General features: G+C 44.0%; 1 protein-coding gene across 2 annotated transcripts in view; it reads left to right on the top strand.

Moving 5' to 3' along the window:
* Positions 1-13,870, top strand: part of PLOD2 (procollagen-lysine,2-oxoglutarate 5-dioxygenase 2) — a 229,774-nt gene that overhangs the window by 152,206 nt on the left and 63,698 nt on the right. For both annotated transcript variants that reach the window (XM_077290813.1, XM_077290812.1), the window contains exon 8: positions 7,738-7,839. In XM_077290813.1, coding sequence (XP_077146928.1) covers positions 7,738-7,839 — 102 coding nt within the window. The remainder of the gene's footprint in view (positions 1-7,737; positions 7,840-13,870) is intronic.

The following is a 13,870-nucleotide window of genomic DNA, read 5'->3' as shown; positions in this document are numbered from 1 at the left end:
TCTGGAAAGCATTTGCTGCCTTTCCTGCTTACATTAGTTTGCGGTTTTGGTCTCATCATCTGATTTAGTATTTTAATAGTCCCTGTGCATAAGGTAATAAGGCGTTATAATCATATTAAAGGCAATGCCTTTATATAGTTTTGTTAATGGACTACATTTATTTAGCTTTGCTGGTTTTCATTGTAGTTATACTGCAGTAGGTGTCCTAATTATGTGACCTGGGGAAAAGAAATTGTGCATTAAAATGTTTCATGGTATAATGTTAGTTAAAATTACAAAGTGTAATGGAATAATTATAAATGAAGCCTAAAACAAAAGATTTAAGAGATTGTCCGGACTTCTAAATTCACTCCATGTGCCATGTAATAATAAAGAAAATGGACCTCCTGCTGCTCCCTTTCCAACACTTCATGGGTCCCCCACCAGTCTCGGTTCCATCTCCATCCAGTCTCTGTTCTTCTTGAGTGATTACATTTTCGACACGGACCTGTGACCACTGCAGCTAATCACTGGCTGTATTAATGCAATGTCAACACTGCTGTGATTTTCAGGATAGAAGAACCCCGATTCATCTCAATCTGAAAAGAGGAAATCCTGTTACCCAGGGTTATTGGTCTTATTTATTCTTCCACTTTTTTTTATTGTTCCATAACCAATATCAGCCATTGTCTAAATTTTGATCTAGCAACCTCTGACCAAAGTAATATGGTATTAAAACTACATTGTGGTAACTTGGCATTTACTGGTGCTGCGTTTTAGTTACCATATTAACAATTGTTTATTATTTGCAGATCTATTTCTACTTCTATAATGAACAATACAGAGTTTTTATATTAAATCGTATGCAATATTTGGGTCACGGATGTCAGAATTTTTTTATTAGTGTTTGCTTTTACGATCATGCATCCTGCTTATTGTTTTCCTTTTATAATAACTGAACTCCTCTTTTTTCACTTGGTTTGCGGTTTTATCCATTTGATGGTTATTAGGTTATATTTTAGTTATACCATGTGTGAATTTGGGCCTGGTACCGGACACTGGTGTGTTATGTGCGTGGAAATGGTAATTAGCTTGAGAAACAGTGAAACCATACTTGTAATGCCACTATAAAAAGTACACGCTGCGGTTGAAAGGCGATACTGGATTGTGGCACCACACCAAAAACAATATTAATTATATTTAAAGAATGATTTTTAACTTTTCGATTGAACTGGATACTATCTACAGTTAACACTGCTATAATTACTCTGATAGAAACAGACTGGTAGGAATCGGATAGAAAGAGGAGCGATTATGGATCAGTAGGTGCTACTACTATTAGCAAACCAAACTGAATAAACCAGGGTATATTATTTAGACAACCAAAAAAGAAAAAAACCCTTAAAAATACCTTTATTTAACCTTTTAATATTTAATCAATTCTAAAAATTCAAACATAAAACTAACACCAATAAAAATAAGGGCTGGGTGTAGGTGGGCCGACAATAGGGACACCACGGACCAAGGGGAAAATGGCAAATGCCTAGAGGACCCTGTTTAGATCCTAAATGATCTGTGCCCTACCTGACAGTGGAGGTTGGCACCCTAACACATGATGTGGCGCCCCCACTCCGCGTCGACTGTCCCTTATGTCCCTATAACGCCCTGACCACTACCCAACACCCCAAAAACCTCCACACCATGCACACAAAGAGAAAAGGGTCTAGCTGGGTAATCTAAACCTTAATAGGTTTTTGCCTACACAATGGTCCAAAAAAATTACTCTAGCACAGCTTTTGAAAATGTGTCAGCCACATGTAGACACGATCTACATCTGATTAGGCTCAGGAAAAGTAGATAGTCTATCAATTAATATTGTCTTGCTGATAATAACAAGAAAACAATGAATAGGTTATTTACCACTAGTCTGTTCCTTTTAGTTCAGGTCTACATATGTAATAAATATGACACAGAATAATATATCCCAGCGACCAATAACTCAGGGGCTCATCAGGGGACCAGTTGGAGTAAGACATAATAGCGAAAAATAGTATGTGGAAAAATACTATTTTCCGCTATTATGGCTTACTCCAACTGGTCCCCTGATGAGCCTATACTAGGAGGGGGTGAAACGCGTTGGGACAAGGACACTGGGACAAAGAATGCCACTTTTTACCCAGATAAGTTTACCCATTGTGGTGTTCCTCGCATGCTGCTGCTGAAATGTTGGCACATTTATGACAATAAGCACCTGGTTATAGTATGTTTCATTGTCAAAACAATAAGGTGTTTAACCTATCATGCTAGACAAAAATAGGTAAAGTTATTGGTCGCTGGGATATATTATTCTGTGTCATATTTATTACATATGTAGACCTGAACTAAAAGGAACAGACTAGTGGTAAATAACCTATTCGTTGTTTTCTTGTTATTATCAGCAAGACAATATTAATTGATAGAATATCTACTTTTCCTGAGCCTAATCAGATGTAGATTGTGTCTACATGTGGCTGACACATTTTCAAAAGCTGTGCTAGAGTAATTTTTTTTGGCCCATTGTGTAGGCAAAAACCTATTAAGGTTTAGTTTACCCAGCTTAGACCCTTTTCTCTTTGTGTGCATGGTGTGGAGGTTTTTGGGGTGTTGGGTAGTGGTCAGGGCGTTATAGGGACATAAGGGACAGTCGACGCAGAGTGGTGGCGCCACATCGTGTGTTAGGGTGCCAACCTCCACTGTCAGGTAGGTCACAGATCATTTAGGATCTGAACAGGGTCCTCTAGGCATTTGCCATTTTCCCCTTGGTCCGTGGTGTCCCTATTGTCAGCCCACCTACACCCAGCCCTTATTTTTGTTGGTGTTAGTTTTATATTTGAAGAGCTACTACTATTATCCAAATTATTAAGCGTGTGTGTGTGTGTGTGTGTATATGTATATATATATATATATATATATATATAAAATGTGTGTGTGTATGTATTTACGTAAACTGAATTATGACTAATGCAGACGACATAGCCTTTTCCACATAGGTAGATACTTAGTTTTGCTACAATCTAAATTTTAGTTCTGCCTACTAATGTGATACTGATAAAGAATTGCTGTAGGATATATGGTAAGTGTATATCTGGGACTTTGCAAAAAAGCAAAAAATGTACCCAAGCACTGAGAGGCAGGTAATTGCAGCTTACCTGCCCGTTGTGCCCGGAGAGCCAGCTGTCAGTCAGAATGACCTTGAACGTTCCACCAGTCTACATAACAGACCTGAAATGGAGCCTCCATTCTGTAGACGTGACGTCAGCAGAGGCTTCTGAATCCCCAGCAGGAGCTGTCTGTGAAGGGGATGCATGGCACCTAGCACATAAGCTGCAACTATCTGCCTATTAATGAGTGTTTTGGGTTTTTTTTAAGTTCCGGATACCCCTTTTAACTTGAATGCTGTTCCCTCGTCTGCTTACTTGAGGATTCTGATGACTATAAGGCCTCCTTTGCATTTCTGTGTTTAAGTGAGAGCATTATACTGCCTCTGTACAAATCCCTAGTTAGACCGCACATGGAGTACTGTGTCCAGTTTTGGGCACCGGTGCTCAGGAAGGATATAATGGAACTAGAGAGAGTACAAAGGAGGGCAACAAAGTTAATAAAGGGGATGGGAGAACTACAATACCCAGATAGATTAGCGAAATTAGGATTATTTAGTCTAGAAAAAAGACGACTGAGGGGCGATCTAATAACCATGTATAAGTATATAAGGGGACAATACAAATATCTCGCTGAGGATCTGTTTATACCAAGGAAGGTGACGGGCACAAGGGGGCATTCTTTGCGTCTGGAGGAGAGAAGGTTTTTCCACCAACATAGAAGAGGATTCTTTACTGTTAGGGCAGTGAGAATCTGGAATTGCTTGCCTGAGGAGGTGGTGATGGCGAACTCAGTCGAGGGGTTCAAGAGAGGCCTGGATGTCTTCCTGGAGCAGAACAATATTGTATCATACAATTATTAGGTTCTATAGAAGGATGTAGATCTGGGTATTTATTATGATGGAATATAGGAATATAGGCTGAACTGGATGGACAAATGTCTTTTTTCGGCCTTACTAACTATGTTACTATGTTACTATGTAAGTATATGTGACATCTGTGTACCATCTGTGTGCTGTATGTGTTTTCGGTATGGTTAAAGCAAGAATTAAACAAGTTGTCCATTACTATAACTCTGATGGCCTATCCTTAGGATAGGTTATCAATGTCTGATCAGTGTGGGTGTGACATCTGGTAGCAAGTGTTCAACCTGGTGACCTGTTAAGCTGTTATCTGTGTTGGCAGCAGCTGGAACCGTCCATTTACAGAGCTGCACAGCGCAGCTCTGTCTACCATATAATGGCCGTGGTGGGGTATTAAACAGCCATGACCTATTGATTGGGATAGGTGACAGTTATGCAGTACCCGGCGGCTGAACAATTCAGTAGATGGATCTGCGCCGTGCAGCTCTGTAACTGATCGGTTCCAGTCGCTGGCGACAGAACAGCTGATCGGCTATCACTCGCCCGCTGATCAGACATTGATGACCTATCCTAAGGATAGGCCATCACTGCTTAAGTAGTGGACAACCTCTTTAATTTTTTTTTTTAACCATACCAGAAAAAAAACTAGCAGACAGATAAAGACCGATGGCACCAATACCATTTTTTCACTTACATGTTTAAACATGGACGTATGAAGGAGCCCTAAGAGCGATTTATTTCCTTTATATAATTTCTATGGTGAAGTACCTGCATCTTAACAGATATGTTACTATGTCAGTGGCACCCAATGCTAGTATTTCATAGAATCTACTTAGAGCAGTGACCCATTGCAGCCATATCGGTGAAACATGGCTGGTTCACAAACTGCATCTTGACCTGCATTCATTTGATACAGACCGATTTTTTTTTTTTTTTTTTTTAAATCTTAAACACTGCTCGAACCATACATTTCAATGGATTTTTTCACAAGTCTATTAAAATCATGGATTTGAGATTGAGATCCGTGAGACTGAGCATATCCTATAGGGTCTTTTTTTGTGGCTCTGACTAAGCCTATTCAAGTCTATGGGGATCCGTGAGAAAAGGAGGCAAATCAGAACACTTCCCATGCAGCTGTGTCTCAAGGATCTGTTGCTTATGAATAAAAACATAACTTTCCAAGGATTTTTATTGGCTTAGAAGTAATCACATCTCTTCATTGAAAAAAACAAAAGCAGCTATGACGACACTATAAAAAAAGATAAAAAAAGATAAAATATATATATTTTATAAAGTTCTTAGATACTGTCCTAATCTCCTAGGTTTTTCAGCTATAGTGGTGTGACCGGATGGTGACCATCGTTTCAGTTGTTACATGGCACCACGATTGATATGTTCTCGCTGATTTTTGCAGTGCAGCTTTCCAATAATATACAATGGGGGAATAATTAATCCCATGCTGAATTTGTAAATTTGCCCACTGACAAAGACATGAACAGTCTATTATTTTAAGGGTAGGTTAATTTTAACATTGACAGATAAAATATCAAAAATAAAATCTAGAAAATCACATTGTATAAATTTATATAAATGTATTTGCATTTTGCACTGAGAAATAAGTATTTGCTCCCTCTGGCAAACAAGACTTAATATTTGGTGGCAAAACCCTTGTTGGCAATCAGAGCAGTCGGATGTTTTTTGTAGTTGATGATGAGGACTGCGCACATGTCAGGAGGAATTTTGGTCCATTCCTCTTTGCATATCATCTCTAAATCATTAAGATTTTGAGGCTTTCTTTTTTAGGAGCTTAAACTCCCTCCATAAGTTTTCTATGGAATTAAGATCTGGAGACTGGTTAGACAACTCCATGACCTTAATGTGCTTCTTTTTGAGCCACTCCTTTGTTGCCTTGACTGTATGTTTTGGGTCATTGTCTTGCTGGAAGACCCAGTCACAACCCGCTTTTAATGTCCTGGCGGAGGGAAGGAGGTTGTCACTCAGGATTTTATGGTACATGGCTCCATCCATTCTCCCATTGATGCAGTGAAGTAGTCCTGTGCCCTTAGTAGAGAAACACCCCCAAAACATGTTTCCACCTCCATGCTTGACAGTGGGGATGGTGTTCTTTGCATCATAGGCAGCATTTCACTTCCTCCAAACATGGCAAGTTAATGCCACAGACCTCTATTTTTGTCTCATCTGACCACAGCACCTAATCTTGGTGACTGTGGTCCCAGCTGCCTTGAGATCATTAACAAGTCCCTCACGTGTAGTTTTAGGCTGATCTCTCACCTTCCTCCTGATCATGGATACCCCATGAGGAGAGATTTTGCATGGTGCCCCAGATCGATGTTGATTGACAGTCAATTTATATTTCTTACATTTTCTTACTATTGCACCAACAGTTGTCTCCTTCTCACCCAGCGTCTTATTTATGGCTTTGTAGCCCATTCCAGCTTTGTGCAGGTCTATGAACTTGTCCCTAATGTCCTTATAAAGCTATTTGGTCTTGCTAATGTTGTAGAGGTTAGAGTCTGACAGATTAATTGAGGCTTTGGACAGTAGTCTTTTTATAAGGGTGACTATGTAAGACAGCTGTCTTTAATGCAGGTAAAAAGTTGATTAGGAGCGTCTCACTGGTCAGTAGGAGCCAGAACTCTTAATGGTTGTTAGGGGATCAAATACTTATTTCTCACTGCAAAATGCAAATAAATTTATATAATTTATACAATGTGATATATTGAATTTTATTTTTGATATTCTATCTCTCAATGTTAAAATTAACCTACCCTTAAACCTTAAAATTATAGACTGTTGATGTCTTTGTCAGTGGTCAAACCTACAAAATCAGCAACGGATCAAATACTTATTTCCCCGACTGCATATCTTTGAATGATGGTTTTAGTCTGCTGTGTAATCCAGCTTGAAAAAGTCTTAGTTATCACCACATTAACGTAGGATATCTTGGACAGCAGTTAAGTGATTGCTTCCAGATGAGACACACACATAGAAAGTTTGCAGGATGCGTGCACTTCTGACCATCGGTTATGCTGCCTTATGCCCACAAATTATATGGTCTATTCCAGCCACAGGAGGATGAGACAAAGGTGGTTGTTTGTGAACATGGAGCACATATTTCTAAAATGGCACAACTTCTACGCCTAAAGGTCTTACAGAGTTTGAAAAATATGGGACGATTTCCTCCATTTCCCTACAATTTGCCAGTATGCCACATCCTACAACTTGTCTCCTCATTGACCCTTGTTTAAAACAAAGTTAACAAGCCATTTAATGCCATTGATGGTGGTCATATCCATGTGGCGGCTCCAGGAAAGCACCTGTTGTTAAAACATTCAAACTGGAACCTTATAAAATGGCTTGTAAATGTTTGTTAGGAAATCTTAACTGTCGTATGACAAAGTGCACTATTAGCTACACACACAATTTTTTATAGGTTGCAAGCTTCCCTCCGCTTTGCCATTTTTTGTCTTTCTTCTATTATATTAGGAGAGATGTAAGCTTTTAATGAAAAAACTGGAGATATATTTTTAAAAAATCAACTTTTTTTATAATTATTTCTTACTTTCAAATATTTGACATACAAAGAAGCCTCCTTTTTATTCTGTAACTGGTTACATTTTGTTGTCATTCTTTGCTTTAATTTTTTGCATGTATTTGTTTGTATATAATTTTCTACTCTAAATGTGACCTTTTTATATTTTATAAAACCTCTATGGCATTTTTTTTAACCTTTTCAGGTTCAGCTTAACTATTTTGGAAATTATATACCAAATATTTGGACTCCTGAATCTGGATGTGGGACATGTGATATGGACACTATAGATTTATCAACACATGAAGTAAGCGGTTTATATAACTTCCACTAACATAAATTGGATAATTTGATTCCTATGATAAATTTTGTTTTCATACTGTAATGAAATGTTTTTGCCTTTTAAATAACGTATTGAATATAAATGTTATACAGTCTGAAAACTATATATCTGATGATCACATCTTTGTGTATTTAAATGGACGATCCTCCTCCTTAACTATTGGATTCTGCATTGATTCCGAGAGCGGGGGTGTGCAGTACAGAATGAAACAGTGGAGCATCTGCACCACTGCTCCATCCATGGTTTACTGGACTGCCAAAGATGGCCAAGCACAGAGGGGGAATGTAGCGGTGGTACTCATGCCCAACCACAGCTTGTTTATGATGGGGCATTTTAGAGCCCTGTTTTAGGATTGGTGGGGTCCCTGTGGTTAGAACCCCACTGATTCACAAGTTATCCCTTTTTAATTGAATAGGTGGAAACTATTTAATCATGGGAATAACTCAATGTTTAGAGGAGGTTAAAAAGTATATTAAGAGTGCCATTAATGGCATAGGCGCCAACGCAGTTAGAAGCACAGTCCCGCTTTTACCCCTTAAATCAATCTTAATGAAACAAAGTATAGATTGAAAATTAGACTTCATTTTGAAGTGTAAAAAAAAACTTTAAACAAATTGTTCTATAAGTAAAGTAATGTAGAGTGCACATTGCATGGTTTTTAGAAATTGTCAGGGTTAAAGGGAAGTTATCACCAGGTTTCCCCATAGAAAATACAGCCAACACCTGTAAATTCTCTGTTGCAGCATACTAGAATACTGCCTAGATGTCCCCAGTCCACTCTGCAAGGCAGCAAATGTAGCTTGTATTATACTTAAAGGTGGTCCGGTCTGATGGACATCTCTGGTCTTCATCGGTGCCTCTTATCTACTTAAGATCACTGTGCTTCTTCCCTGCTTCTTGTGGGTGAAGCATCCTTTGTCATTGACACTATGTCCTCCATTGTGCTCCTGCACAGGCGTAATTCTCTGTGTAATTATTGTAATACGAATGAGCGGGATAAGGCCAAAGAGCACCGATGACTAGTGTTGAGCGATACTTTCCGATATCGGAAAGTATCGGTATCGGAAAGTATCGGCCGATACCGTCAAAATATCGGATCCAATCCGATACCGATACCCGATCCCAATGCAAGTCAATGGGACGAAAATATCGGAATTAAAATAAACCCTTTATACACTTGTAGGTTCATTCTACATGAAGGAAAACAACTAAGAATAATGTAGGATGTATTGGGGGACGTGGCGGAGACATTAAAGGCACAGAGGTTTAGCCCAATGTAATAGAATAGCAGGATTTTTTTTTTTTTTTTATGACGTTCGGCGTTAGAAAGAATTTGACTATGTTATTTTTTTTTTTTTTATGTCACATATTGATGTTTCACTATCACTACTTCAACGCCCTTCACCTTCTTTTTTACTTCTCCCACGCTTTCTTCTTCATTATCCTCATCATCAGCTTCTTTGACATCAACTTCTTCACCTTATTCATCTTCTTCTTCATCTTCTACCTATTATTTTTTGGGTTACATTGTTCATATTCTTTTTATTTTACTATTATCTTCATCATATTCTACTTCTTCATCATATTCTTATTTGTGACAGGCATTCCCGTAGTTGTTATCTATAAAAGTTTGAAGATTACACCTTCCGTTCTGCCTGTCACAAAAGAGTTACATTTGTCCGCGTTCAGTTTGGCCTGCAGCATCAGGCTTTATCCAGGGGCACCACGAGGAGGAACGGACTCACCCCCATACACTGCTTAGTCTTCTTCTGCTTATAATTTAGATAATATTTTTTGCTCTGATATTTAGTGTTATGCTTAATGTTCTTCTGCTCTTTGTTCTGCAGCCTCTTGTTCTTCTGCTTCTCGGTCTTCCAGGTCGTCGTCGTCTCCAGGGTCGTCGTCTCCGGGGTCGTCGTCATCGGGGTGGTCTTCAGGGTCGTCGTCTCCGGGGTCGTCGTCATCACGGTGGTCTTCAGGGTCATCGTCTCCAGGGTCGTCGTCATCACGGTGGTTGTCGTCTCTGGTGTCGTCGTCATCTTAGGGGTGTTCTTCCGGGTCATCGTGTTTAGTCTCTTGAACTTGGAAATGTAGCAGAAGGTACAAGAAGGCTGAGAAAATGCCGAGAACCAGCTGATGGAACTGGAACTCGGATGGCTACCCGAAGGTCCAAGAGCCAATGGAACTACCGAGGACCAGCTGACGTTACTGGAACCCGGTTACTAAGCAGGAGGTACCCGTGCCTGAAAGCACTACCAAGGACCACCTGACGTTGGTGGAACTCGGATACCCAGAGGGAGGCACCTAAGCCAAAGGCTCTGCCCGGAACCAGCTGACGGTACTGGAACCAGGATGGGGAGCAGAAGGTACAAGAGCAAAAGACACTGCCGAGAACCAGCTGACGGTGCTGGAACCCGGATGGGTAGCCGAAGGTCCAAGAGCCAATGGAACTACCGAGGACCAGCTGACGTTACTGGAACCCGGTTACTAAGCAGGAGGTACCCGTGCCTGAAAGCACTACCAAGGACCACCTGACGTTGGTGGAACTCGGATACCCAGAGGGAGGCACCTAAGCCAAAGGCTCTGCCCGGAACCAGCTGACGGTACTGGAACCAGGATGGGGAGCAGAAGGTACAAGAGCAAGTGTCTGCGTGGCTTTTGCAGGACACGATGCCGGCTGCACAGCAGGGGAACAGCTGGCGGTGCTGAACCCCACTGACACATTGGCTGGTGTTTTTCTCTGTGCAGCTAGCAGTACCGGGCCCCAACTGGCGGTGTTGGAGCCCGGGGTCAGCAGGAGGAGGAGATGGAGCAGAGTGTAGGCCGAAGCCTGCACTGGCGGCAGCTTTTGGGTCTGTTGTGCCTGCGTGGCAGTTGCAGGACACGTTGCCGGCTGCACAGCAGGGGAACAGCTGGCGGTGCTGAACCCCACTGACACATTGGCTGGTGTTTTTCTCTGTGCAGCTAGCAGTACCGGGCCCCAACTGGCGGTGTTGGAGCCCAGGGCTCTGCAGGGGGAGCAGAGTGTAGGCCGAAGCCTAATTGAACCAATTTCAAAGGTAACCTTTAACCCCCCCTCAGGGGTTACAAAGTAGAAGAGCCACAGCTTATGCAGCAGTAGTGCTGCACAAGTCAAAGGTTGCTCTTTTAATTTCGCTCCTTGCACACGCTGAGTGAAACACGTATAACATTTAGCCCTTTATACAGTCAAACTGTGTTGGAGGCGCGAGTTCCCTTTGTAATGAGACGCAGCACAGATGTCAAGAATCCCACCTTGGTGCTGGGTGCAGCCTCCTGAGCGTTATTTGCTGTACAGGAGTCTGCGCTGTCGTGTTATCCCCTGGCCTAGCGCTGTTAGCGCTGCCCATGTTCTGGCATCATTTAATGTCGGCCGGTGCATTTCGCGATGACCATGAATCCCAGCCCCGCAGTGTCTTAACATTGTTAAAACACTGCGGGGCTGGGATTCAGGGCCTGGCGCAGCACATATGTTCGCCTCTCACACTCGGGTCCTTACACCCGCTTCAGACTGTGCGGCGTCATCTGATCCCTTATCGCATGCCACGGCCATGAAGCCGCACAGTCCGCAGAAGGCGGAAGGAGATGAGGGACAGGCGAACTGATGCACTGATCATGCCCATCAATCACACCCTCGCAGTCCCAATAACTAAGACAACGAGGGGCGTTGTGTGGGTCAGGGCGGCCGCAGAGGCGCAGGCAGCCAAACCATGATGCCAGAAGACGGGCAGCGCTACCAAGGGGGTTGCAGCGTGTCATTACAAAGGAAAGTCACACCACCGGGACGGTTAAATGGTCACACAGAGGACACATTTTAGACGTGTTTTCAGTTCCACATGTGCGAGGAGAATACGTTTATGAGCCACCTTGCACACATGCAGCATTACCGCTGTACAAGGTGGCCTTTAAAACGTACAAACGCCTGGGGGAGGGGGGACAGGTTCCCTTCAATTTCAGTTCTTGTGTCTGCGTGGCTTTTGCAGGACACGATGCCGGCTGCACAGCAGGGGAACAGCTGGCGGTGCTGAACCCCACTGACACATTGGCTGGTGTTTTTCTCTGTGCAGCTAGCAGTACCGGGCCCCAACTGGCGGTGTTGGAGCCCGGGGTCAGCAGGAGGAGGAGATGGAGCAGAGTGTAGGCCGAAGCCTACACTGGCGGCAGCTTTTGGGTCTGTTGTGCCTGCGTGGCAGTTGCAGGACACGTTGCCGGCTGCACAGCAGGGGAACAGCTGGCGGTGCTGAACCCCACTGACACATTGGCTGGTGTTTTTCTCTGTGCAGCTAGCACATCTGGGCCCCAACTGACGGTGTTAGAGCCCAGGGTCAGCAGGAGGAGCAGGGGGAGCGGAGTGTAGGCCGAAGCCTGCACTGGAGCAAGTTGAAAGGAAACCTTTAACCCCCCCCCCCAGGCGTTTGTAGCTGGAAGAGCCATCGTGTACAGCACTAATGCTGGAAAAGGTAAACTTAGCTCTTTTAATTATGGTCCTTGCAGATGCTGAACCTAACACTTATGAAATGTGTCCCCTCACAGCGTTCAACCGTCCGGTAGGTGGAACTTTCCTTTGTCATGTGACGCAGCACAGCCGTCATTTTTACCCCCTTGGCGCCGTACGCGGCCTCCTCAGCGTTGTTTGAATCTGTCCCGGAGCCTGCGCTGTTTGGTTACCCCTTGGCCATGCACACATTTTGCGCTGCCCGTCTTCTGACATCATTTGCTGTCAGGCTGGCTGCGCCTGTGTGGGTGCGCTGTCCGAGATTCAGCCTCGCGGTGTCGTGTAATGTAATCCCACCGCGGGCCTGTGATCCGTGGACATGCGCAGTGCATATCCTCGCCTCTCACTCCCCTCCCTACGGCTTCTTAAGACTGTGCGGTGTCACGGCCGTGGCATGCTATTAGGGACCAGCTGACAACGAACAGTCTGAAGAAGCCGTAGGGAGGGGAGTGAGAGGCGAGGATATGCACTGCGCATGTCCACGGATCACAGGCCCGCGGTGGGATTACATTACACGACACCGCGAGGCTGAATCTCGGACAGCGCACCCACACAGGCGCAGCCAGCCTGACAGCAAATGATGTCAGAAGACGGGCAGCGCAAAATGTGTGCATGGCCAAGGGGTAACCTAACAGCGCAGGCTCCGGGACAGATTCAAACAACGCTGAGGAGGCCGCGTACGGCGCCAAGGGGGTAAAAATGACGGCTGTGCTGCGTCACATGACAAAGGAAAGTTCCACCTACCGGACGGTTGAACGCTGTGAGGGGACACATTTCATAAGTGTTAGGTTCAGCATCTGAAAGGAGCACCACGAAAAGAGGCACTTTTTCCCTTTGCATCATTACTGCTGCACAAGGTGGCTCCTTCAGTAACAAACGCCTGGGGGGGGGGGGGACAGGTTCCCTTAAATTTAACTTGTTGTGCCTGCGTGGCGGTCGCAGTACACATTGCCGTATACACAGCAGGGGAACAGCTGGCGGTGCTGAACCCCACTAACACATTGGCGAGGTGTTTGGCTCTGTGCGTACAGCACTTCTGGACGGCAACTGGCGTTGTTGGAGCCCAGGGACAGGTGGAGGAGGAGGAGGTTGGAGGAGGTAGGAGGGATTGCCACACACACAGCAGGGGAACAGCTGACGTTACTGAACCCCAATAACAGAGGAGGGACTGTTGACTGTGCGTACAGCACTTCTGGACGGCAACTGGCGGTGTTGGAGCCCAGGGACAGGTGGAGGAGGTTGGAGGAGGTAGGAGGGATTGCCACACACACAGCAGGGGAACAGCTGACGTTACTGAACCCCAATAACAGAGGAGGGACTGTTGACTGTGCGTACAGCACTTCTGGACGGCAACTGGCGGTGTTGGAGCCCAGGGACAGGTGGAGGAGGAGGAGGTTGGAGGAGGTAGGAGGGATTGCCACACACACAGCAGGGGAACAGCTGACGTTACTGAACCCCAATAACAGAGGAGGGACTGTTGAC

The sequence above is a fragment of the Ranitomeya variabilis genome, chromosome 2 (assembly GCF_051348905.1).
Source record: "Ranitomeya variabilis isolate aRanVar5 chromosome 2, aRanVar5.hap1, whole genome shotgun sequence".
Lineage (NCBI taxonomy): Eukaryota > Metazoa > Chordata > Amphibia > Anura > Dendrobatidae > Ranitomeya > Ranitomeya variabilis.
Note: the sequence above shows the minus strand (reverse complement) of the source record. Positions and strands in the feature narration are given on the sequence as shown.